Raw genomic sequence first — 26,469 nt, 5'->3', positions numbered from 1 at the left:
TCCTCTGAAGCCGACGTCACTGCTAATCTGGATTACGCACACCACTGTGATTGGCTGACCGAAAAGCACAAGGCCTACAGTTTGAAAGCTCTCGGGGGGTGCAGCAGCGAACAGCAAACGCTAGCTACTTTGCGAACAAAGTTTACGATTTCTTTTTGGTAATCAAACATATTTATCAGTCCCACTTGAACCTGAAATTGCTCTAAAACGCTTCGTCGGACGCTCCGGCTGCCAAACAGGAATACCGTCCCGATCGGATATGCGGACGCAAATGTGCTTTTGAATGGCATTGTTGTGCTGTATCTCGCCGGAGTGGACTTGAACTCCACGCCAGGAGAAAGGAAGGCTAGCTTAGCGGATGCTAACTTGCTCGCGACCTGCCACAGGCAACCTACAGCCAGCTCGCGTGCTACTCTACTTCCTGGTTGCAAACTGGTAGCGTGTTATGGGAGCCGTGAAGAAGTTTGTGGACCGGGAGCATGTATTTTATTCACTTTAACTCCGCGTGAACGAATGGATTCTACGGTCTCCGTGTGCCGCGTCGTGGCGTGAGAAGCCCGTGTGTGTGTGAGATCTGAAAGCTCTTCGGGCCCTGAGTGGAGCGGAATGCGACTGTCTAGTTTGGGACACAATTGCTAGCTAGTGTGCGGCTAGCTAGCCGGATCGGCTAGCCGACAGCTTGTCCATGAAGCAGAGGTGCACAATGATTGTATTGTTGTGTGTTTGACTCGACTTCTTGGTAAACTTGATTCGCAAACCGAGGCGATGCTGTTCCTGTGTAGAGAGTGTGGAGGAACATCAGTAGATCACTTCATAGGTTCAGCGGCTATCCTCCAGTGAGCTACTTTAGGAATGCTATCGCTAGGCTACCACTCGGCTAGCTGGGTGGCTGTGTGATTGTTAATTTGCTGGAAGGTTAGCAGCTAGCTTGCTATACGGCTGGCCAAATGTTGTGCTACGTGCGTTGGGGAGTTTAGTTGAGTGGGCAGAGACACTTCGAAGAACAACCCCCCCCCCCAAGCCGTGAGTGTATCTTATATTTTCTAAATAAATGCCTAACACAGAGGTACTCCGGGAGGCTCGGGGGAGAAGCCCCTCTTCACAGAGGAATGCTAAGCGACAGGAGAGGCGCAGTAAACCTGGAGGCGGCGGCGTGGAGCGAGAGGGGCACCGAGAGAAGAGGCGCTCGTCAGTGTCTCGGAAGAAGAAACGCCGACAGCCCAGGGACCCGCTGCCCGTCGGCACGTCGGAGCTGCCCGTCAGCGGACGGAAAGGCACTTTGGAAAGGGAGAGCGAGCTCCAGACTTTGGTGGAGTACGACGACGTGAGCTCGCAGTCGGAACGCTTCTCTGGAAGCCCGTCTCCCAAACTTGACCCACATGCTGATCGACTCTCTGTCGACCGGCACAGCGAGAACGACTTCGAATACAACGGACCTGCGTCCCCTGGTCGGAGGCACCAGCGGGACAGGGACGCAGTGATCCCGGCAAAAGACACCCCAGCGGCCAGGGGCACCTCAGATAGGACTAGGCCGGAGAAGGAGCCCCGAAGAAAGGAGCGACAGAGTCACGAACGGGACTCCTCTAAAGTTCGGGGTGGGAGTGCGTTGAGTGGCTCTAAAAACAGGGACTCTTCCAGGAGTAGTGACAGAAATGGCAAAAAGTCAACGGCAGCCCAGCCGCCAGTGGTCCCCGCGGAGAAAAGGGATGTGAAACGACACAAAAGCGCAACGAGGTCTGAAAGACCCGAGAAGGAACCGCCATCTGCGTATAGAGAAGCTCCACAGTCTTACCGGGATGACCGGGAAGAGGTCAGGGGTTATCGGAGGAGCCCCGTTTTAAAGTCTGAGAGCCCCTACGGCACGTCGTATCCTTATGGTTACCAGTCCCCCAGTGGGTACAACCAGCCGATCTCCAGGAGGAGCCCCACGTACGGCAACAAGAGGCTTTCCCCGAGCTCTGCGTACTACAGCCGGGAGCCGGACTTCTACCAGAGCTACGGCGCCTCCAAGTCTCCCAGCTCGTATCCGAGCAGCAAGAGGAGGCGGTCTCCGACCAGCCCTGCCACCTGGCGCAGGTCCCCCAGCTTTGGACGCCACAGTCCCTACGAACAGGGAGAGTTCGGCAACAGGAAGTCTCGGAGCCCGTACAGAAAGTCACGGAGTACGAGTCCCGAAGTCAGGTGAGCGTTCTTGTGTAAGGTGCCTCTGTTTTAACCACCAGCTCTGTGGTTAGACCTGATGTCGATTAGCTCGATTTCAGAATCGAGTCTTATTAATGTCTGGTCGGTAGACGGCACCCTTCATCTGGGTGAAATCTGCCGCTTGTCATGTCGCTACAGGGTCCATTTCGAAGCTTCATGTTGAACAGCTGTGGTGTAATATAGGCCAGGGGAAATGCATGACTCTTTCAGGTTTCCTCCATGATTTCACGTCAGCATTTGTAATAAGTCTTTCTTTACAAGACTTCCAGACGTGTTTTTTTTAATGAAAGTAATGATGGGACCACATGGGATCAGGTGGACGGAAAAACGGGAGGACCGCCGAAAATATTGGCAACCGTATTTGAAAGCTGATGTTACGTCGCTCCCTAGCAAAAGAAAAATGTCTTCATACAGTACTAGAATAATTAACATAAGATAATAGACTCAATACCCCTTACCTTAGACATTACCCAGGAATTTACACTAACCTGAAATGATGCTCTCCCCCATTCTCCTCCGTATGGAAACAAACTGGAGATATAGTGAATAACTTTCTTACAAAACGAAAGAGTATTAAAACATTGAAAATGGATGTCATGAGCAATGCAGGTTTTCAAGAAAGGTTTTCAGAAGGCAACCCATTCCTGAGCTTTAAATATGTTACTAGTTATGCATGGAATCCATTGCAATTTCTACAGCCAATCCTGCAGATGTCGATTGCCGAATCCTTATAGTGGAGTCCTGAATGCCTCGCTCAGCCAAATCAAATATACATTCCTAACACAACATACTATTGATTTGCTGCCAGCATCACTTTTCTGCCCGGGCTTGTGGAATCATTTGGTATGTTAGCAGCCTGGAAGGCCTCCACGGCCAACGGCGTTCATATCCAGAATTGTTTTTTGCTTGAAGAAGACCCAGTTCACGGTTGTTTGTTTTAAAATGTTTTTATGATCTGTGGCCTTGAATGGGGCGCTGTCCCAAAGCAAACACGCTGTCCAACTCCCTTATTTCGTCTGAGGTTAATAAAGAACATCTTCTCATCCCTGCAGGCGCCCGGCGAGGTCCCGCAGCAGGAGCCCGTTCGCGTCGACGAGACCTTCGCGGTCCCGCAGCCACCACCGCCACTCGCGCTCCCGCAGCCGGCCCTCCAGCCTCTCCCCCAGCACCATCACCTTCAAGACCAGCCTGGCGGCGGAGCTCAGCAAGCAGAAGAAGGCCAAGGCCGCTGAGGCCGCCGCCAAGGCCAAGACCTCCAGCAACGCCTCCACCCCCACCAAGAGCCACTCCACCTCCGCGGCCCACCAGCCCAGCCCTAAGACCAACCACCACACCACCTCCAGGAAGGGCCGGCCACCCTCGCCGCCACAGCCTCCGCAGGGGCCAAAGACGCCCCCGTCCAGCCAGCCCCAGTCCCCCGCCGAGCGGCCCGCCAAGAGGAGCGCGGAGCCCCCTAAGGAGCGCGAGAGGGAAGGGAAGGGGAAGGAGGACAAGAGGAAGGCGCCGCCGGGCTTTATGAAGGACAAGGATCGGGCCGCAGCAGGCCCGCTCCTCGCCGCGCTGGCGTCTTTGCCGCTACCCCACGCTGTTGTCGAGCACATGGACAAAGGAGAAAGGTACACAGATGAGGCAGGGTCTGTGGTTGATGTCCTGGACTTACAATTATTTATTTTTGGATTTACCCATCAAACCGTGTGGATTTAATGTATTGCAAGCGTTTCTGGTACATCACTTGATACTCGTCCCCATCTCACCATTTCCTTCTTCCCACCCCGCAGCCTGAAGGACGGCATGCTCTCAGGAAAGAAGAAGCCGGAACGCAAATCCCGCCAGCTTCTGACGGACCTGCCCCTTCCCCCCGAGCTTCCCGTGGGCATCAGCTCCCCCGCTTCGACCCACAGCCCCGCGGAGGAGAAGAAGAACCATCTCCCTCGCCGCAGGCCCAAGTATGGTTCCATTACGTCTGCCCGTTCTAGTCTGCTCCCCGGCGGTGCATTGTTGCGATGGCCCAGATCGGGTGGTGAATGTCATGGCGGGTAGCGCACTGGAGTTGTCGTGCATGGTAAGCCTTCTGAAGGGCTGCAGTATTTTGGCTTGGCGGTGACAGCGCTCGCCTTCCAATCCCTGGGTTGCCGTCCCGTGGCACGTCTCTTCCCCACGGTGTGAGAGAAGTGGGTGTAGCGCCGGTCTTGCAGACCTCGTGGTTTTCCCCTTGAGAGTTAGGAACTCTTGTGTTATTAAGTCTTAATTTCTTAATATCTCTTTCTTCACCAGGATCTGTGGATCCCGGTTTGGTGAGATCAAAGAGACGGAGATCGACTGGGGCAAACGCTGCGTGGACAAGTTTGAGATCATCGGAATCACGGGCGAGGGCACGTACGGCCAGGTGTACAAAGCTAAGGACAAGGACACGGGTAACACAGAATCCCTTTTTGACTTGTTTCTAATTCAAACATACTCGTGCAAAACCTTTCTGCCCATGCCCTGTATGCGTTTGATTGTTTCTTGACGTTGGCCTCCCTCTGGTTCTCCAGCTGAGATGGTGGCTCTGAAGAAGGTTCGCCTGGACAACGAGAAGGAGGGCTTCCCTATCACCGCCATCAGGGAGATCAAGATCCTCCGACAGCTCAACCACAAGAGCATTATCAACATGAAGGAGATCGTCACGGACAAAGAGGATGCTCTGGACTTCAAGAACGACAAAGGTATCGGGCGGCGCCTCCAATAGGGGAATGTTATTGTGTTGACACGCTCAGATATTTTTGCTCCACTGCTTGGTATAAAAGCCTGGCTGGTAATCCTGACTGCGGGGATGAGGTCCTGGTGGGGCAACTAGTGGCCTTCTTTCTGAAGTTCCCTGTTCACTAGACCAGTGGGTGCCAGCCAGGGGAACATGTAGCCTAAGGGGTTCATGAGCAGGCTCAAGAGTAACATTTTAGATTTTACCGAATTTATCAATACACAAGAAAGATTACTGTAAAATGTGATTTATTTATTTATTTATTTATTTATTTTTTTGTGTGTGTTTGATCCCACTCTGGCCAACTCTTGCTCTACATCTGCCCCCTCCCCCCAAACCCAGGTGCGTTCTACCTGGTGTTTGAGTACATGGACCACGACCTGATGGGGCTCCTGGAGTCCGGCCTGGTCCACTTCAACGAGAACCACATCAAGTCGTTCATGAGGCAGCTGCTGGAGGGGCTGGACTACTGCCACAAGAAGAACTTCCTGCACCGAGACATCAAGTGCTCCAACATCCTCCTCAACAACAAGTGAGTCCGGATAGCGTCCCACCAGAGAACCCTAAGTGCGGGTTTTAATGCTCTTTCTTTAATATGAAGGAGGATGGTGTTGTTAGGGTTTTATCCAGAGAGCGACCTAAAGAGGATGTTTTGATGCTTGTCATTTAGGCGATGGAAGTACTGTGTGTCGTTCTAGGATGTGGTCATTGGGGTTAGAACCTGGTCTCATTCGGCTGGGAGCAACTCTAGACGCAGCTGTCTAAATTGATATTATCAGCTATCTTTTTTTTAAATGGTTTTTCTATTTTCTTCCGTACATCAGGGGTCAAATCAAGCTGGCGGATTTCGGTCTTGCTCGACTGTACAACTCGGAAGAGAGGTGAGTACTCTGCCCTGCTGTCTGCTCAATCGCACTCCATCCCGTTGTCTTGGGTTTACGTAGAAACGCCCGCCAACCACTTCTTCCAAGGGGAGTTCCAGCCCCTTAGTGACTCAGGAGAATAACAAAGAAGGGGCCTCAGACCACAAAACTGTACCTTTGCATTTACCTTGCAAGGCAGCTGGATTCTCGAGATCCAGGTCATCCACAGGTGGACCAATCAGCGTCCTATGAGTCCACTACCTGAGACGTGATAGACAGATGGTTCGTCCAATCACCTGCCAAGTATTTTTGGAAAGGGCCTGCCCTTATCGAAACAGAGTCCAAGGACGACTTCCCAGATGGTTCTGTGTAAAATACCATCTGGCACGTCATAGCAGTGTGCAGAAGGCATACTTGTCTGATATCGATTATCTGAGAAAAATATATATAAAAAAAATATATATATTGTTTCCGAAATATGAACAATATCTTATGGGCCATCACATGTCCCTGGACATTTTTTGTAAAAACCATTGATTTAGCCGGGCTGGTCAATAACATGTTGACATGGCCCTGTGTAGGGGGTTGGAACTCCCCAGCAACGGCGCTCTCCTCCATGGCGACCGTATCACGAGCCTGTCCTCCAGGACTCGGCTCCTGCTCACTGCGTCCGGGGAGCCGCTCAACAGGGTCTCCTCTGAGCCGTCAGGACTAAGCGTGTGTGTTGGGTTTGTTTCAGCCGGCCGTACACCAACAAGGTGATCACCCTGTGGTACCGCCCCCCGGAGCTGCTGCTGGGGGAGGAGCGCTACACGCCGGCCATCGACGTCTGGAGCTGTGGGTAAGAGCCGCACCAACCCACGCCGAACCCGCATAAAGGACATGGAGACGTACAGACCAGCTGGTCACTCTGTACCTCTGATGACCACCGTAATGGGGATTGGTGGAAATGGGATCCAATTTTAATGATCAGTTATTATCTATCAATTCATATATTGGGTGTTAACATCGACAAAAAATGAACTGCCCTGAACTGTCTCTGATAACCGTCAATCGTTGGACATCAATCATTCATCTGGAGTTTGTTGTGTCACTAATGGTGAGGTTAACATATGTCTATGTAATGGCTAATCGACATCCCACCTGCGCGTAAAGAAGGGGCGCTTTGGTCCACTAATGTTCACGGTGCTCGGTGTTCCCATCCCTCTTCCTAGATGTATTCTGGGGGAGCTGTTCATTAAGAAGCCCATCTTCCAAGCCAACCAGGAGTTGGCCCAGCTGGAGCTAATCAGGTACCGGAGACGCTCACCTTGGTTCAGTTGCGGAGTTGCTTAGGCTGAAGTGGTCCTATTCATGTTAACCTCATGTGATATTTTCATATGGGTTTTGAAATCTGTTTGAACGTTTATGCGGTTTAACGTCTAGTTCGAACTCAGATTTCTGATCAAAATTTAAACTGTTAAGGCAATAGATCAAATCTGAGTTAAACTTGACACTGTGCACCAACTGACCAATTGCGACTAATGATGTAGCTTCACTCTTTAAGTAATCAACCTTCTCTTTCATCTCTCAGCCGTATCTGTGGCAGCCCCTGTCCCGCCGTGTGGCCAGATGTGATCAAACTACCCTTCTTCAACACCATGAAACCAAAGAAACAGTACCGAAGGCGCCTACGTGAAGAGTTTGCCTTGTAAGAAAGTATTCATGAATATATAATACTATTATAATGATATGACTACTATGATATACTATTATAATGGTATGACAGGCTGTGCCTTTAGCCAGTGGATGTTTCCGCCATGAGGTATAAGTAGAGCAGTCTTCCTTCTACTGGTAGGCTGTTCCACCCGTCCTACATCTGGATGGACACTCCCATTTGTGATGTCAGAACTGGTGGTGTACATCCAGATGTAGGACTGGTGGATCAGTCCCCTGCTAGGCGTAAGAGCCCACTGGGTATGTGGAACTGTCTGTCGTATATATCTGGTGGGACACGGCCACTTGCGATGTCCCAAGTGAACAGCTCCTCCGGGTCCCACCTGGTGATGGAATGTTGAACAATGTCCCTTAACCTCTCACCCCCCCCCCCCCCCCCCCCCCCCCCAAGCATCCCGCCCTCGGCGCTGGACCTGTTTGACCACATGCTGAACCTGGACCCCAGCAAACGCTGCACAGCGGAGCAGGCGCTGGGGAGCGAGTTCCTGAAGGACGTGGACCCCGACAAGATGCCCCCCCCAGAGTACGCCTCCCACACCACTGGGGTTTCACACCGTAGAGGGGCAGGAGAGGGGCTATGCTGGGTTCTGTGCCCAAAATTGTTGTAATTGTTGTATACAACAATGCCACTTTTATTTATATCATGCATTTATATTATAACTTATGTTGAAGTTGTATGAATCCTTTTTGTAAATCAATCTAACGATGACCATGGAACAGGGAAACACCACAACAGGAAAGGATAAGAGGACATCGATAGTTGAGAACGTTGAATTTGTCCGTTCCAAAGTGACTAATGATTCCCCCCCCCCCCTCCCTCAGTCTCCCCCTCTGGCAGGACTGCCACGAGCTCTGGAGCAAGAAGCGCCGGCGTCAGAAGCAGATGCCCGAGGAGCCGGCGGCCCCCAAGGCCCCGCGCAAGGAGCTGGGCCTGGACGACAGCCGCAGCAACACGCCCCAGGGCTTCCCCGCCCCCGGCCCTCTCAAGGCCCCTGTGCCGGCCGCCTCCGCGCTGCTGGGTGAGGGCCCGACCACACACACACACCAATCACTGTCTGGCTTAACGCTTGTTAGGCCAGGATAGCGGAGAGGTTTAAGGTGTTTGACTCCCAGCACACAAGATCGGGGTTCAAACCCTGCTGGGTGTTCCTCTTTTTAAATTGCGCTTAACCCAACAGGCTGAGTGGGTTATTATAAAAGTTGAATTGGCCGTCATCGGTGTCACCTTAAAGAACACCTAATATAGAGTTTGAACACATAATAAACCACCTATCCTTGCACGTTATTATCCAAAGGGACTTGGATCATGACGCCAACCTAGGAACCTTATTCAGTTTGGAGGTGTTCTGAAGGCGTTTGACGATCCTCCTCCTCTCCCCCCCTGCAGACCCCAAGGGCCCCAGCTCCCAGCTCACCCAGGAGCAGCTGGCCGTCCTCCTCAACCTCCTCGGCCAGCCCAAGGGCGCCGTCAACCCCGCCCAGTTCGTCCAAGCCATGAGTTCAAAGGTCAGCCAGGAGACCCTGCAGCAGCTGTCCAAGGCCCTGGCGCCGGGCCAGCCTCCCGGCGAGCCGGCGCCGCCCCCACCTCCCCAGAGCCTCCCCGCCAAGCCTCCGCCGTCCTCCTCCTCCTCCTCCTCCTCCGGCGCTCCGGGCGGAGTGCCCCGCACGCCGCCGCTGCCCAAGCCCCCGTCCACCCCACCCCCCACCTCCTCCTCCTCCTCCTCGTCGGCGTCGGCGCCCCCCGAGGGAGAAGCAGCCGCGCAGACGGCCATGACCATGCTGCTGGCCCAGCTCCTCCAGGCCCAGCAGGGGGCCCCCAGGCCCGAGCCCCCCGGGGAGGGGGCAGAGCCGCAGGAGAGCGCCGCCTCCTCCTCTTCCTCCTCCAGCAGCGCCGCGGGGGGAGGTCCCGGCACGGCGGCGCTGCCTGCCTCACAGGACGCCAAGCGGCCGGCGGAGCCCAGCCCCGTCTCCCCAGGTACTGATGATGAGGAGGAGGAGGAGGAGGAGGATGGCACGTTTCATTTAGACCCTGCTTTTCTCATGAGTTGTAAAATATTATTATTAAAAAAAAAAAAAATATTGAGGAAGTTGCGCTGTTTTCAACATTCTTTGAACTTGGAATGACCCACAAACGCGTGTGGAATTATTCAGTAGATGATCAACTTGGATGAACCAAGTTTTTAACAGCGGATTGTACTTGAGTCTATATGAATTGAAATGTGAGACACGGTTATTGCAAACATGGCACCCCTTAAATACGCAAGTTATTTGCCCCTCCAGTTTCTGACTTCATGTCGGTTTGTCATTTAGCATGCACTCTAATGCACAAGAGCCTGCCAGTGAACTCAGACGTGGTTCTGCAGCAGGGAGGGGGGCCTCTTGTTAAGGGCTACCTACACGGGGGGTCGAACCCCGCAACCTCCACCGACCAGGGGAACTACAGCCAAAAGACCCCATCGTTAGCCAGTGGGTTAGCCGTGCACCAAAGTTCATGTCTGTACCCAAACTCTTGCGCTAACACCAAACGTCTCCTTGTCTTCCAGCGTCTGAGGTGGGGGCCGTGCCGATCCTCCCTCCAGACCAGAGACCCCCGGAGCCCCCAGAGCCCCCTCCCCACGCCGACCTGGACTACCGCCAGGCCCCCCCGGACCTGAAGACCACCCAGCCCACGCCCCCAGTCACCCCCGCCGGGTTCGGGGACAGCTACATGGGTCACATGATGGGCGGGGGTCTGCCGCTCCACGCCCTGAGGGAGGTGTTCAGCCCCGCCTCCTCCTCCTGCAACACGGCTCTGTCGTTGTCGTCGGCCGGAGGGGCCCCGATGGGGGTCCGCCCCGAGCCCTACCCCCAGAACCCCGCCGGGCCCCCCGGGGGCATGGTGTTCACCGGGGACAAGGACCACCGCTTTGAGTACAACCACAGCCCCGGGGAGGGGCCGGCCTGCCCCCTCCCCCCCCACCTGTACAACCACGCCATGGGCCGGCCCGACGGCCCGCACGGCCCGGCCTGGGGCTCCCCCTCCCAGGCAGGGCCACCCCCCCCATCCCTGCCCCTGCCCCTCGGCTACGTCCCGCACGTGAACTCGACGGCCGCCATCAGGGGGCGGGGCCTGCCGTTCTGATGAGAACGAGAGGGGAGAGTGAAGGGTGGGCCACATCCAGGCAGCAGGGATTTGATTGAATGCAAAGTGAGGAGGACTCGACCGGAGCACATGGAGCCTCTGAGGCGCGGGGAGATGCGTTCTTGATTTGTATTAACTTAAAGGCGGCGGCGGGTTTCTCCTCTCGTCTGGCCGCGGAGGCCGCGGCCAGACACACAGGCGGGCTTTTCTTGCTCGTAACCATTTTCATATTTTTTTGTAATCTATTCTGCTGTCTTTTAAATTAAACTTTTACCTACTTTGAGTGTACATTTACCATGCCAGGCATATTTTAAACCTCTCTAATTGCCCAGGGGCCGACTAGTATTAAAGGTTTTGCACTACTGACCCAAGTAGGCGGAGAACAATTTTAGCTATGGAAGGACTTGAACGAGATGAGGTGACCCAACCATGTGTTCCCCCTCCCTCTGGGGACGCGGTTGTCAAGGCGACCCGCCGTCTCCATATGGAGCCTCTCTACTGTTCAGGGCGACGGGTTCAGAATCAAGTGCAAGTGAAAGGTCCAAAACGAATGTGCGATCGGGTAACAATAAGCACAGCCCAGCCCCCCCCCCCCCCACCCATCGGAGTCCGAACAACGCTGCTTTTTTTTTAAACCGGAGAGAGTGGAGGACAAGGTGATCAATGACTTCTGGTGGTGCTATTAGTGGGAGTCAAACTAACCGCCTAGTGTGACGGCACATCGTGAAGGAGCTGCTGGGCAGGGATGGGCTCTGAAACAAATGTCTCTTCGGTCCCGCGTCGACAGGGGAGAAGCGGCAGCACTTGGGACCACTTTGAAGAACCAGTGGCTGCCGAAGGACTCGATGGTAGAGGGCTGGATTTGTACTGGTTTTTTGACGCAGTTGTAAGTGGACCCAACACGTGAATTATGACTTTCAGACGGACATGCAGGCAATGAAAGGTTGTTTTTGTTTTTTACTAAAAATGTTTGTCCCTCCCCTGCCCTACCTCTTCCTCCCTTGGCAAATGTTTATTAAAGAAATGCCAGCGACGTTCTGTGGAAGTGCATTTACTCAAGCATCTTTTTGGGGGACGATTTATTGCGTGGAATCAGATGAATGAGACAAACGGTATGAAAAGAACGTAAAAACCTCAAATCTAGGGCTCCATAATGTATATGTAGAAAAAATATATGTAGAAAAAAAAACATTTAAATAAAGTACCAGGTAACCTTAAGCATGGGGACATGAAGGTTGAGTCAAATTAAATGAGAAAGTAAAGCTCAATTAAATGAAAGTAAGTTTATGATTTTGATACTTTACCTTACTCTACAACCGGAAATGTGTTGCATTTGTAAAATTATTTATTAAATAAAAATATAGAAAATGGTCACGAAAGAAGTCAATGGCCAAAAAGATGAGTCGTATGGTAATTCATATATTAGGCAATCTGCTGCTAATTTGACAGGGAATATCACGAGTTTAATGTGGATTAATAAATCTTAATTTTCCTGCAAGATAGTGATCCATGTTAAGACATTTTAAACGCAGTGAACAAATAACATGGAAAAACAATCGGGTCGTACAGTTAACAGAAATTGAATCGGGAATGTGTAAATCAACACTTCATCTTTACCATTTACTCAATTGTTAGGGTTCTATCAATTATAAATTATGTTTCATGGTTGTTACATGTAAAAGTTGTTAAACGTGCATGATAGTCCTGTGCAATTAACCTTGCACGCAGAATGGTCTCATAGTAAATCGTATCCCACTGTTTAAGCTGGTTTCATTCAGTTTAATTCAGTTATGTTTTTGAACCACATGATGGCAGTGCTTTTGTCCCATACACCGTTTTGCAAATACAAATAACAGTTCAGCGGTGCTTAGGGGAGACCGGGGATTGTTGTAACGCCACCAATTCCACCAATCAGGGATAAGATCTGAGCCATGTGACATTTTCAGTCTCCTCCTCCTTCCTTTACGATCACTCATGGAAATGTTCCACTAGTTGGCGCCATTTTTCAAGGAGTTACGAGAGAAATCCAAATTTTAAGGTAAGGTATTTTTTTAATGTTTGTTTTCTAGTACTTTTACCGTTGCAGATAATGTTGTATGAGTTATATCAGGTCAAACTATAGTTTCTTTAGTAAAGAATGTTGCATCTCTCCCTTGCTAATGTCAAAGCACCATGCCATTACAGCTAGTTTAGTAATGGATGACGCATGGTTTGAAAGTGTTACAACCATCTCCTCACATACAAAGTTGTTACCAGAGAAGATGTTGAAGATGTGGCCCTGTTCTCAAAAAAGTTCAGCTCTCTCTCTCAAGAGACACAAATACACACACACACAAAGTATACACGTTATGCTTTTTATATTTTGTTCATAACATTAATATGATCTTTATTCTCTATGTGAAGAATGCATTGTATGTTATACGATTCTATTTGTTCTGTATACCTACAGTAACTGAATTTAGCCTACCATTTTTCATGTATTGGGATATATATGTGTGTGGCATCCAGCCTGCCTTTGCCACACAACACACAAATGCACACACACGCAGACACACACACACACACACACACACACACACACACACACACACATACACACACAGGATGCATAAGTCTTCATTTACAATACAGTTTAAGAATATTTTGTTTGGTGAATCTATTTTCAAACCCTTTTGTTTATGCTTATCATTAAATCGTTATATCAAATGGAGTCCCATTGTTCTTTTGCATTCTGTCTACCTGTTACAACCTACCCCAGTAGGTGTTACAACCTACCCCGGTAGTGGGGTAGGTACACCATAGAAGCAGTGTCAGCTAAGCTGACACTGCTTCTATGGTAATGGCTCGACTCTGTGACTAAAGTATGGCTCGACTCTGTGACTAAAGTAGCCCAAAACGTAAGAAAATAGGCATTTATTTGGCAGAGAAAAAGGTACTGAGGGGTCTCCCCTGAGAATATACAATTAACATAACAAAGCAACTGCAACCTTGTAGATTGGGATTCACTGGCATTCAACCTAACTACAATAAGAAATCAAGCATTATAATGTGAACGCTCCGATTTGTATGGGTTTCTCCTCTGTAGTTAAATGTAACATATTATACCACCAGGTATGAGTGTGATTAGCCGTTACAAGCCATTTTGGAAATTGCCTCTTCTGGCATCATAAGTGGGCGTGTCCACCTAGATGTGTGCTGGATATATCTCTCTACCAGCCTACATGGTAAACTGTAGCAAACGTTGCTCATCCATCCATCGTACTTCTAGGTGGACACGCCCACTTGTGATGTCAGAAGAGGCAGATTTTCAAAATGGCTTGTCCACCGAGCTGTATGGCGGATAGATGAGCAACGTTTGCGACGGTCAACTGTCCCCATCCCGCCCACACCTGGTGGTATAATATGTCACCTTTAAATCCAGACCTGTGTAATAAAGACCTATTCTATCGTATTCTATTATAATACAACCTTGCTCCAAAGTTGGCTTTAATCAACTCAAACATCAATAGTGATTTTACTTTTTTGGTCTCAGTATCCTTGGACCCAGACCCATGGGTGTGTTCTTTCCCTGCTGGCCATTGAAGCAATCCTGCTTCATGATGCAATTGAGCAGGAGCAATCTGGCCATCACAAAAGCCCATAGTAACCAACAACGTGAGGTAATGATGTGAACTTTTTTTCATGGAACCTTAGTCATTTGTCCAGGGTGTGGGTAGGCATAACAGTCAATGCAATGTAATCCAACACGTAGCCATTTCTAAATATATTTAATTCCAGTAATAGGGAGGTCTATTTCTACACATTCAATGCTCCCATCCATATAGACAGCCATGCCTCTTTAGTGTCTCAGTCTAAATCACTAACCTATTTTATTTATTCATGCATTGGCGTTACACTGGAGTTTATGCACTGGACATTTATTTCAATTAATATTCATCTTTCAACAGGGTTTAAACGTCAGAATGTCCATAAATCCTTTAATCTGATTTTAGAATCAAGCCGGCAAGTTCATATACGGTACTATTCAATGTGTACGATATACATGTAGTGTGAGTGCAAAGAAATAATAACTCATAAAAATCCATTAACCAACATGCAAAGGTGAAGAAAGGGAAACATCATGGTGGTGTGGCTTGTCAGAAGGGGCCTTGGGCTGACGGACTGGTTGGGCTACATGGGCATGAACAGGGCAAGGTTAGGCTACATGGTGAGGGACATGGCCCGGTTGGGCTACAGGGCTCGGTTGGGCTACATGGGGACATTCACAGTCACTGTGTGACTTACTAGACTATAGTCTAGTTAGTCACACACCTAGTAAGTAGGACCTTTCTTAAGACTTACTAAAAATCAATGGAATTGCATCCATAGCCCAATCAATCCCACACCTATTAAGAACTTACTAAAGGCTGACCAACTTCAACAGAGATCAACAGAATAACATCCATAGCCCAGTACCTTGCAACCCAAAAGCCACACTAGTTGACCACTACATTACTTAGCTTAGTGAACATGCATGTTGATGTTTTGGCATCAATGAATAATGATTTATTATTATTTCATCAACGTTTTGACAATCTGTGTGTTGGAATTTACCAACCAACGAATGTTATAAATGTTAGAGACAAAGTAATCCGACTTGATACGTTGGATACCATTCTTTCATTTCATGTGTGCTACCCTGGTCAAACAAAGGTCTGCCACTCAATTGTCCTGAAGATCTTTCGCTGGAACACCTCATAAGCAAACAGTAGAAAGCAGAATACACATGCCTTAGTTTAGGCCTCTTAAACCAAACAAAGACTTCATCAAAGATTTCACAGATTTTTTCTTCTGATTTTGGCCGATTTCAATATCCATGTCTGTAAACCCCTGGTTAAAGAGTTTTGCCATATCATTGATTTGTTTGGTTTGGTGCAACACATTAATCAGCCTACCCATATACTTGGTCACACCCTTGATTTAATTCTATCGTATGGGTTTTCTGTTGGCAATGTGTCCATTGAGGATGCGACCTTCTCCGACAATAAACCCATTGTGTTTAATGTAAACCTACCAAACCCTGTAGCTGTCAGTAGCTGAGGTTGCTTTCCCAGGTCCCCAGGTCGCTTTTCACGCTACATTAACTCTCTCACTGCTAGTCACCTCTTTGAATGTTTCCTGAGTAATGATGTGGCTAGCTCCATTTCAACTGCAAATGAGCTTCCTGGCAGCATTGATGACCTAGTGTCTCTATTTAACTCATCTTGTTCTAACATTTTAGATACCATTCCCCCCCTTAAACTCAGACATCCCAAATCTCAGCCACAACCCTGGCTCGATGACACAACCCGCTCTCTCAGGCAGGCTTGTCGACGAGCTGAGCGGAAATGGATCAAGGATAGACTTACCATCTCTCTTGATATTTTCAGAAATTCATTAGCAGCCTTTCAGACAGCGGCTAAGAAAGATATTTCTCAGATATTATTAATAAACACTCCCACAGACCGAAAATCCTTTACTCAATTATTAACCCCGAAGTCTCTCCAGAGGTCGAATCATCCACAGGGATTTGTGAAACTTTTTTAAGGTTATTTATTGGCAAAATAGAAAAAATAAAACTGTCTTTTACCCCCTCTGCTTCCAGCACTTTACCGTGTCCCCCAGCTGTTACAGCTATATTTGATCATTTTTCACCAGTGACCCTTGTTGATCTGAGAGATATTATCAAGCACATGAAACCCTCTACATCCCCCAATGATGCTATCCCCTCTCAGATCATCAAAGACGCCATTGAAACCATCGGTCCAAGCATTAGGATCATTATAAACACATGCCTTGTCTCTGGCACTGTTCCCTCTTGTTTCAAGCATGCTCATGTCCAGCCATTGAGAAATGATTATGTTAAGAAAGGTTATGTTAAGAAACATAACCTGGATGTTAATTGCCCAAATAACTACCGTCCCATATCCAAACTACCATTAATTTCAAAAATTCTGGAAAAAGCAGTCCTCTCTCAAGTACTGCCATTTCTCAACTCTGCCAATGTCTTGGAGCCCTTTCAGTCCGGCTTTAAGGCACGCCACAGCACTGAAACGGCTTTGCTGAAAGTGTCTAATGACCTACTCCTCACGCTAGACACGGGTGAGAACGCCATCTTAGTCTTATTAGACCTCAATGCTGCCTTCGATACAGTAGACCCCCCCACTCTTCTAGCCCGTCCCCATCAGTGGGTTGTTGTATTAGGGGCTCAGCTCTGCAGTGGTTCTCCTCCTACCTCTCCCATAGATCATTTTCAGTGTCCATAGGTCAGCACTCCTCCTCCTCTGCCCCTCTGTCTTGTGGGGTCCCCCAGGGGTCCATCCTGGGTCCAATCCTGTTCTGTTTATATATGCTCCCACTTGGGAATATAATAAGAAAATACAACCTGTCGTTCCACTTTTACGCCGACGATTCACAATTATATCTCCCTCTGAGATCCAGAGGACTGGATGGGGGATCATTTCCTCCAACTTAACAATAGCAAAACAGAAGTTATCATTTTTAACCCCTCCAAATTCAAAAAAAACATCTTCACTGACCTAGGTAGTCCAACCCCATTCTTAAAACCATCTGCTAGAAACCTCTGCGTCATTTTTGATTCGGAGCTATGCTTAAATAAGCAAATCTCCTCCGTCGTGAAGAACAGCTTCTACCAGCTCAGAACCATCTCTAAAATAAAGCACTCCCTACCATACCACAATCTGGAAATAGTCATCCATGCTTTCATAACATCACGGCTGGATTACTGTAACTCCCTCTACCTTGGTCTCCCTCAGTCCCTCATATCAAAGTGGGAGCATATCACACCCGTTCTTGCTTCCCTTCACTGGCTGCCAGTACAACAAATGATCATTTTTAAGACTGTTCTTATGGTGTTCAAAGCCCTCAATGGTCAGGCCCCATCTTATATATCAGACCTTTTACACCCCCACTCAGCCACTAGGTCCCTAAGATCCTCTAATAAGGGTCTTCTACACATCCCCTGCTCCAGACTGAAACAAAAAGGTGACCGGGCCTTCGCTGTAGCTGCTCCGCGCTTGTGGAACCAACTGCCACCCGACATACGTGATGCCCCCTCCATTTATGCCTTTAAATCAAGGCTTAAAACCCATCTGTACAACCTTGCTTTCCCTCCCCATTAACTATCTGACCCCTGCACTACTGCCTTTGTTCGTGTGTGGATATCCGGTTTTATGTCTTTTATTTTTATTTTATTCTAATGTTGTTATTTTGCCTTCATGTTTGCCTACTGAATGCACTATGTGCAGCACTTTGGTCAGTGCAAACTGTTATAAATGTGCTTTTATAAATACATTTTCCTTAGTTACATGCACTGGCTGAGCAAAAAAAGGAGAACATTTCAATAGACCACATGATGGAATGCACAGGGACATTATTTAAAAAAAAATAACAACACAACAAGCCATAATTCCTACCAAACAATATTTTAAATCAAGTGATTCTCCATAATATATTTAATTGTGCATTTGTCCATTTGAAGGCACCACCTGCAGTATCTGTACCACAGCTTGACAAACACTTAACTGCAGAAACATTGTCTTCTGGAAGAGTGCCAACATGTTTCATGATTGGACGACACCACACAGACGTTGACTGAAGCTACGCCTGTGTCTCCGCCAGTATGCAGGTGCTGAGCTCCTGTATGGTGTTTATTGAGTGTATTCCCATACCTTTGAACAAACTAAAGTTTCAAGAAATAACTTAAAAAAAAGAAAGATAGGCTTTTATTACGTGATATACATTGGAATCGAAGACCGGCTGGTGCTTTCTTAAAAGGTAAGCAAGGATACACTTAATAATGTAGCCTATTTTACAATATATTGTTTATTATGAATTTGGAATATGTACTCTGCACTAACATTTTGAGTGCATGGAATGAGTGGTTGGATGGAAACGCTGTCATTACCCTTTATCACAGAGCTATGTCAAAGCAACATTTGTCCCTGTTAAAACAACATATTTTCTCTGTAAAAAGCGGGCTTTAAAAAAACAATGATTTTCTTGCTAAAAATAACATCCTTACTCCCTTAAACCTATCTATGTCTTAAAAATATATATGTTTTCCAAAAGTTATAAGCTACGTTTTTATATAGAAAATTACAGACTCTGGAACATTGCCCGCAGGAAGGAGGGGCAGGTCGGCGGATCCTCTTCCCCTCGCCGCAAAGCGCACAAGCTGCGGGTCTGCCAGCGGTGCCTCCAACCCGCTCAGAAAGACTTTGGCCACAGCCGGTTTGAGGGGGAGAGTTTCTGCGACCTCTACGCCGGCAAAGAAGTAGAGCTGTGGCTGGCGGAGAGGAGGGACTGCAAGAAGGAAAGAAAAATTGGTGAATTGATTGTTTCTGAATATGTTTGGAAATCAACTGCTCACTTTTACCTAAATATGTTAAGGAACAGAACGTGGGGACCCAAGTGTTCGACAAAATAACTAAAATTCGATGTTGAAATCCCTTTCCCAGGAAGCAGAGGAAGCAGAGGCAGTAGTGCTCCTCTACCCCGGGCACCCCCCTCCTGACGCGCCCTCTGACAGTTGTTTGTGTTGTGTTGATTGTGGTTTTTTTTTATAAATAAATCGTTGTGTTACACACGCTTGTCCCTTCTTTTTATTTTAAGCAACAAGTCCAACAGTGTAAAAGCGGCTCCAAATAAAGCCGCTGGCCGGGTCCCGGTCGAGAAAAACGGTAAGCGTGCTTTGCGCCCAGGTTGAACCAATTATGCAGTTCCGTGCCCCATACACCGCACGAATACGGACTGCCTTTATTGAACGACCGCCAACATAACAGAAACACGGGACACCTGACCAACACACACAACACTCTCACTAATGGTCCCGATCACACTACACATCACACAACAATGGAACAACACACCATTAACACAACCATAAAGACCCCACTTAACCCTAACAACAGAATAACTTAACAAAACCCCCTTTGTCAACTGACAACCCAAATTCCCAGAATCCCCCCGCGGCTCCGGAACATGGCGCCCACACCCGTGGTCGCCACAATATAAATTCCGAAACGCCAGCGGTGGCCACTCCTCCACACGTCTTTTGACAGGCGATAGGACAATCTTTTAACCCACACATTTTTAATTTGTTGATGGACCTTGTGAGGGCACCCGGCTCCAAAAGGTTCATGTAGTCCGCGGACATTATGAGCGATAGTTTCGTTCAAATATCACAAGAACCTCAAAAATCTCGCTTCCTTCCTGTTGAGTTCCATTCATTTTTTGAGGTTTGTTTGCACCGCAAACAAAATGGCGGCGTATTTCGTGCCGAGAATGTGTCAACACATATTGGGACAACACCCACTATGACAACACCCACTATGACAACACCCACTATGCTAAAATGAGAGCGACAAGTAAACTAATCCTTGTTCTCTGGTGGTTTGTGGCTCCAGTACGAACCTACATATCTCTACTACAAGAAGGGTAGGACATTTAATATTTCCTCACATAGTTTGGGTGATGAACCCAAACTATGTGATATTATATACGTGTTATTCTGTATTTAGGTACAAAATACATAAAAAAAACTTTAAGGCTTAATGTTTTGAGGTGCATTTTGCAACTTAATACCAAATAACACAGTGTAAGCAAACACCTCCATTCTCTGCCACAGCATATCTTGTGCCATTCTGTTTGCAACAGCATTTGACTTGTAGCATGTAATTGCTCTCCTAAAGCTTTGAAGGTATCTTTTGGATAATGAACAAAGCGCTTTTGTTCATTATCCAAAAGATAATGAACAAAAGTTCATCCAATCTTCATTTGTATTACTTGTACACCATAGGCATATTAATGACTCAAAACCTACCACTACTTTGTTTTTGTTTCATATTTATTCGGGAAGCCCCAATATCTCCCTTTGGGATCGTAAGAGAACAACTGTTTTAATGTTTTTTTTTTCTTTTGGTCTTCATAACCAAAAAAAATCTGATTGCTATTGTCTGATTTATTGTACGCTGCTGAGTCGTAAGTGGTGCCTGTGGTGGTCTCATTACTGTTTGTTTCTTGCCATCCATTTTGGTCTTGAGTTATCAAATCTATTAGTGAGAAAATATCCCTTATAGTTTCCCACCCTTGTGTCACTTTTGTCGCACTTTGTGACTAAAACATTTCAAAGTTTTAGATGCTGTTTCATTGTTGGCTCTAAAGGTGCTTATTTTTTCCTGGGGTATCAACATCTTTCCATACCAGGGTTTTCTGCTGAATGTATTGGTCCAATTCATTGGGGTCATACAGTCCCAGGTGCAAATTGGTTTATTCACCAAAGTTTACTCCCCTACACAGAGGCGGAGTGGCCATCGAGAAGATCGGGAGTTTTCCTACGAACCGGTCCATTTATGTGTGCTGCGGCAGTAATTTGGGCCGCGGGCACCGCCTGGCGGCCGCTGTACCGTATGTCACGCGAACGAGCAATCGCGAAATGCACGAAAGATCCTCGTTAGGGCCCCTTCTCTGTTTTTCTATTTACACTTCACTCAGTGGGGCCCGCAGATAATTTAAAAATAATAATAAAAAAATTAAAAAGTGCTTTTTTTCTCTCTTTTTTTACAGAAAGCTTGATCAAGAAAAACATACTTTTCAGTCAAGATGTGAGTGTCTGTTCATAGAATTCAAAGGCAAAACAATGTCTTGAAAGATTTCAACTAAAGGCGCAACTACAACTGCTACAACTGAACTGAATATGATGCTAGTTATTGCACTTAATGTGGGCCCCTGTTTTTCAGTTTTGTGCCATCATTGAATGATGATGTATTTGAGCCCTGGCAGTGAAAAAAATACTAATCACTCATGTGGCTGTTGTTTCTTTCCAAACAAACTTGTTGTATTTTTCGTTTAACAAGAGTAAAGACACGTTAAAAATGTATTGGAACATGGATAATATGAAATTGATGTATGTTGGTTCAATTAACATGCAGTCATATATACACAAATATTTTGTTCTTATTTAGAATTATTTTGTAGCTTCTCTCATATGCCACTACTTGTAGTGGGTGGTCATGTGACCCTCTGATGGTGATGATGAAAAATCGTGGCCCTCTTTATCATGAAAGTTGCCCATCCCTGATCTAGAAACTATGGCTGGACAATATTAGTAAGGATTGGCTATCTGTTGTACTCTCGTGCATTTCCCACTCCAACTGAAGCTTAGGTCCACAAAACAAGGAAATTATTTTAATGCTATATTATTTCCTAAATGGTCCAGCAATTGATTAATTCTGGTGAATGCTTTCATCCACTGGTAATATTTCTGCCTTAATTCCTAATTTTCTTTTTTACACATTTTCCGCCTATTACCGCTTTTACACATTCTAGTTGTCTAGTTGGTTCTAAGGCTGCATGTATTAGAGAAGCCTTTTACTAGCTCATTTGATCCATGTGCTTTTTTCACAGATATTCAAAGCTATCTGGGTTTGGACAAGTGAGGAATAAGGCTTCCGTTAGATGTAATCTGATTGCTATTGTCTGATTTACTGTACGCTGCTGAGTCGTAAGTGGTGCCTGTGGTGGTCTCATTACTCGTTTCTTGCCATCCATTTTGGTCTTGAGTTATCAAATCTATTAGTGAGAAAATGTCCCTTATAGTTTCCCACCCTTGTGTCACTTTTGTCGCACTTTGTGACTAAAACATTTCAAAGTTTTAGATGCTGTTTCATTGTTGGCTCTAAAGGTGCCCATTTTTTCCTGGGGTATCAACATCTTTCCATACCAGGGTTTTCTGCTGAATGTATTGGTCCAATTCATTGGGGTCATACAGTCCCAGGTGCAAATTGGTTTATTCACCAAAGTACTCCCCTACACAGAGGCGGAGTGGCCATCGAGAAGATCGGGAGTTTTCCTACGAACCGGTCCATTTATGTGTGCTGCGGCAGTAATTTGGGCCGCGGGCACCCCCTGGCGGCCCCTGTACCGTATGTCACGCGAATGAGCAATCGTGAAATGCACGAGAGATCCCCGTTAGGGCCCCTTCTCTGTTTTTCTTCTTTTGCAAACGTAAGTCCTATTGCTACGAAATTGTTTGTTTTTAATGTTGTGCTCTGCATTTAATGATAGCTAACACACCCACTAATTGCATGGCATCAAACAATGGGGCAATCACCGGGCCTTGCGAGATCTGTGTGCAGTCTGCTCTTTGCAGTCTTTATCCTTAACACCAGCCAATGTAATGCAAAAGGAGATTTCAGCTAGTAAATCCAAAACCAAAGTTGTATGGGACATGGGTTTACCATCAAACCACCCTTCTGTAACCAGTGTTGCCAAAGTTTACCAAAGGCATGTACGACACCGAACATGTTAAACGAGTCAGTATATACAGTGAGGGTTTTTATAGCACAAAAGGCTAAATGCCCCGGTTGAGTCCACCACTTCCGCTGCTTTAGCCGACATTTCCGACTCCTCCCCTTATTAACCTAAATGGCTCTTTCTATGATGGTTTCATCTAAGTGAGTGAGTCAACGCTCAGTGGCAGTGACTCAGCCAAGTAGCCGTGGCTGTAGCAAAGTGAAGGAATGTTATAATGGTTGGTGTGCAGCTGACAGATCTTTCAGATAATTTAATCAGCAGTATGATGATCAGTATGATGCGGTCAGTGTGAGGAAATCCTTTTTATCTATGCATCAATTTGTATTTGTAAGGTAATTCTGTTTCTTTCTCTGCTAAAGTGATATAAAGATGACTAAGAATTAGCTGATCCATCGCAGTTATATGCCTTAATTATAATATACAATTGTTTTCCACGTTTTTTTCCATTGCAGTGAGGATGAAACGGATACGAACATATCAGATTCTGATGGTGGCCCTGTGCCTGGTGGTGATCCTTCTCTGGACCTGCCAACATCCTCCCCCTCCACCCTCTAATGATGTTCAGATGTTCAGTCCCAATATGCCAACCGCCGTCCCCAGACGTAGCCTCCCCCTCCTGCCCCCATGTCATCGGAACCGGTCCATGGTCAACATCACTGGCTTCTCCGACCTCCCTGTGCGCTTCCAGACCTTCCTGTATTACCAGCACTGTAAACACTTTCCCCTGCTGCTCGACCTTCCCCACAAATGTGATGTGACAGACGGATTGGACATCTTCCTCCTGCTGGTCATCAAGTCCCCGCCGAAGAACTACGAGCGGAGACAAGTCCTCCGGGAGACCTGGGCTGAGGAGCGGAAACACAGATGAACACCCTGCGGGTGTTCATCTCGGGGACATCGGGCGCTACCTTGCAGAAGCAGAGGATGAACAAGCTCATGGAGGTGGAGAACAGGAACCATGGAGACATCCTCCAGTGGAACGTTGAGGAGTCCTTCTTGAACCTGACCCTGAAGCAAGTCCTGTTCCTGGAGTGGCTGGAGGACCACTGTCCCCGGGCCCACTTCCTGCTCAACGGTGACGACGACATCTTTGCCCACACAGACAACATGGTGGAATACCTCCAAGGTGTCCAGGAAAACCCTGGCAGCGACATGCACCTCTTTGTTGGAAGCCTTATGGAAGGCACTGGGCCTATTCGAGAACCAAACAAGTACTTTGTACCCATTCAGGTGCAGGAATCGGACACCTACCCTGCGTACTGTAGCGGAGGAGGCTACCTGCTGTCCCGCCACACGGCCAAGGTGCTATTCGAGATGTCCAAGTCGGTTGCTCTGCATCCCATCGACGATGCGTACATGGGGATGTGCCTGGCCAGGGCAGGACTCAAACCCTCCTCCCATATGGGAGTGAATCCCGGAGGGCTTCACCTCCCACTGAATGTGGACACTTATGACCCGTGTTTCTACAAGGATGTTCTGATGGTGCATCGCTTTCAGCCTCACCAGATGTACGTCTTGTGGGACCAAGTTCATGATCCTAGTCTGAGGTGTTGGTACCACTGAACTGAACTCTGCCGGGCCGTCAGAAAAGGATGACAATACATGGAATGACAAGAATTGTGAAGGTGTGTGTGAAGGTGTGTGTCTAGGTATGTGTGTGGGTGCTTGCATGTATGTTTATGAATGTCTCTCTTATTGGTGTACACTCTTATTGGTGTTTCCCCTATATTCTTGTTCATGAGTGGTGGTACGCACCAGAAATAACCTAAACGAACGAGGTGCGCGGGATGGCAAATTGCCGTTGTCTGCTTTGATCAGATGGCGTAGCAGGCGGTCTGCAAGTGATTCCTCTATAATCCCATTCAAATTTCATAAGTAATTATTTAATATATTCTAATTATATTCGATTTTGTCATAAATATTTGGCCTGTTAAGCCCTTTGAGACTGTAATGGTGATTAAGGGCTACACAAATAAAATTTAATTTAATTGAATTCAACAATTTATGCTAAAATTGTGCCTATTATTGATACTTGCTATGTACCTATACAATGTACATACAGGTGTATGCATTGCCAATGCTACTATTACACGTTCTGTCCAGTTGAGGGCATCCTATCAATAAACATTTTTTGCTTATGTTGATAATGTGTTACAGTAAGGATTTAAGATAAATGAAAAACTGATGATTTGTTTGATCTTGATTTATTTATTTAAGCTCAAACAATTCATTGAGGGCAAAGCTCTCATTTGCAATGATGTCGAGTGAATACATTGGAATACAAGGTACAAGGGAAATACAAAGGATACATAGATTTAGGAATTGAACAGAAATAACAGGATAAAAAATGTTAAGAGCAGAAAAAGAAAACAGACAATTAAAAATTAATTAAATCAATTTAAAAAAATACATGAATGAGACAGGTGGTCCTTGAGCAATGTCTTAAAAAGGTGAAATGGAACCAAAGTGATGATGTTATGATTTTCAGGATCTTTGTACTAACACAATTTAGTATTTTTCTCATATATATATATATATATATATATATATATATATATATATATATATATATATACATATATATATATATATATATATACATATATATATATAAATATATTAGAGATGAAGAGAGTGTCATGCCTTCTCTGTCAGCCAGCTAGATGTATGAGTGGCTGGTAAACTCTAGCCCACCAGTTAAATGTAGTCCAACCAATCACACAACCACATATACTGTAGACATCAAGATAATACACTATTTTAAGCAATATGGCCATAATCTCCTTTACAAATGTACAATATTTGTATTTTGATGGGGTTTGGCTATTACTGCTATTATTTGTACGTAATTAATTTGTCCAAGAGTCACAGTCTTAGGTCATGAATTCCTATCCACAGTATGGCAGACATTTATTAATTGTGCCATCTGTGGCAAATATAACAATCGGTGTCCCAAACTTAGTTGAACTCATAGCCTTAACTGTTATTTTCTTCTATTGCTAGACACCATCAACAGAGGCAGAATGGTGTACAACAGCCCGGGACTTAGAAATGAAATGTGGGGTGCGCTTGAAGGAAAACACATTCAACCTCAAGGAAAAAGTGGCAGCCTTTACCACAACCACACTCTGTAATAATGACGACTGCTCTGGATGCAAACCACAACTACATCTATCCCAGTGTGGGTACCCAAGGTAGGGTATCAGATGCTATGCTGTACACTCACTCTAACCTGCGGGAGGCAAAGGACCTGGATTTTCCTCCACCTGAGCCGTTGCACTACTTTGACGTAAAAATGATGCCATACATGTTTGTGGGTGATGAGATATATCCTTTAAGGCCTGACCTCATTAAGACAAAACCATGCAGGCTGATGTACCACAGACAATGGCTACTACCGTCAGTACAAGGAGAGTGGTTGAAAATACATTTGGCATTCATGCAAACAGGTTGAGGGTTGCAACAGAGAAAAA

At 46.8% G+C, this 26,469-nt stretch overlaps 2 protein-coding genes across 2 annotated transcripts; both read left to right on the top strand.

Annotated features, from left to right (window-relative positions):
- The first annotated feature begins 101 nt into the window (after positions 1 to 101).
- cdk13 (cyclin dependent kinase 13) lies at positions 102 to 11,675 on the top strand. Its single transcript, XM_079754778.1, has 14 exons — positions 102 to 2,181; positions 3,255 to 3,818; positions 3,981 to 4,148; positions 4,477 to 4,616; positions 4,737 to 4,907; positions 5,285 to 5,474; positions 5,767 to 5,823; positions 6,545 to 6,646; positions 7,020 to 7,097; positions 7,379 to 7,495; positions 7,913 to 8,044; positions 8,344 to 8,540; positions 8,909 to 9,496; positions 10,065 to 11,675. Exons 1-14 carry the CDS (start codon positions 1,052 to 1,054, stop codon positions 10,640 to 10,642), a joined length of 4,212 nt encoding a protein of 1,403 aa, XP_079610904.1. The 5' UTR covers positions 102 to 1,051; the 3' UTR covers positions 10,643 to 11,675.
- An 11,778-nt stretch (positions 11,676 to 23,453) lies between these two features.
- LOC307088654 (N-acetyllactosaminide beta-1,3-N-acetylglucosaminyltransferase 3-like) lies at positions 23,454 to 24,559 on the top strand (the record flags this gene model as incomplete). Its single annotated transcript, XM_079754605.1, is given in 2 exon segments — positions 23,454 to 23,859; positions 23,862 to 24,559. Coding segments are annotated over 2 exon segments (1,104 nt in total).
- Between the last annotated feature and the right edge of the window lie 1,910 nt (positions 24,560 to 26,469).

The sequence above is a fragment of the Pollachius pollachius genome (genome assembly GCF_949987615.1).
Source record: "Pollachius pollachius genome assembly, chromosome: 17".
Classification (NCBI taxonomy): domain Eukaryota; kingdom Metazoa; phylum Chordata; class Actinopteri; order Gadiformes; family Gadidae; genus Pollachius; species Pollachius pollachius.
The sequence above is the reverse complement of the archived record's forward strand: the minus strand, read 5'-3'. Positions and strand labels throughout refer to the sequence as shown.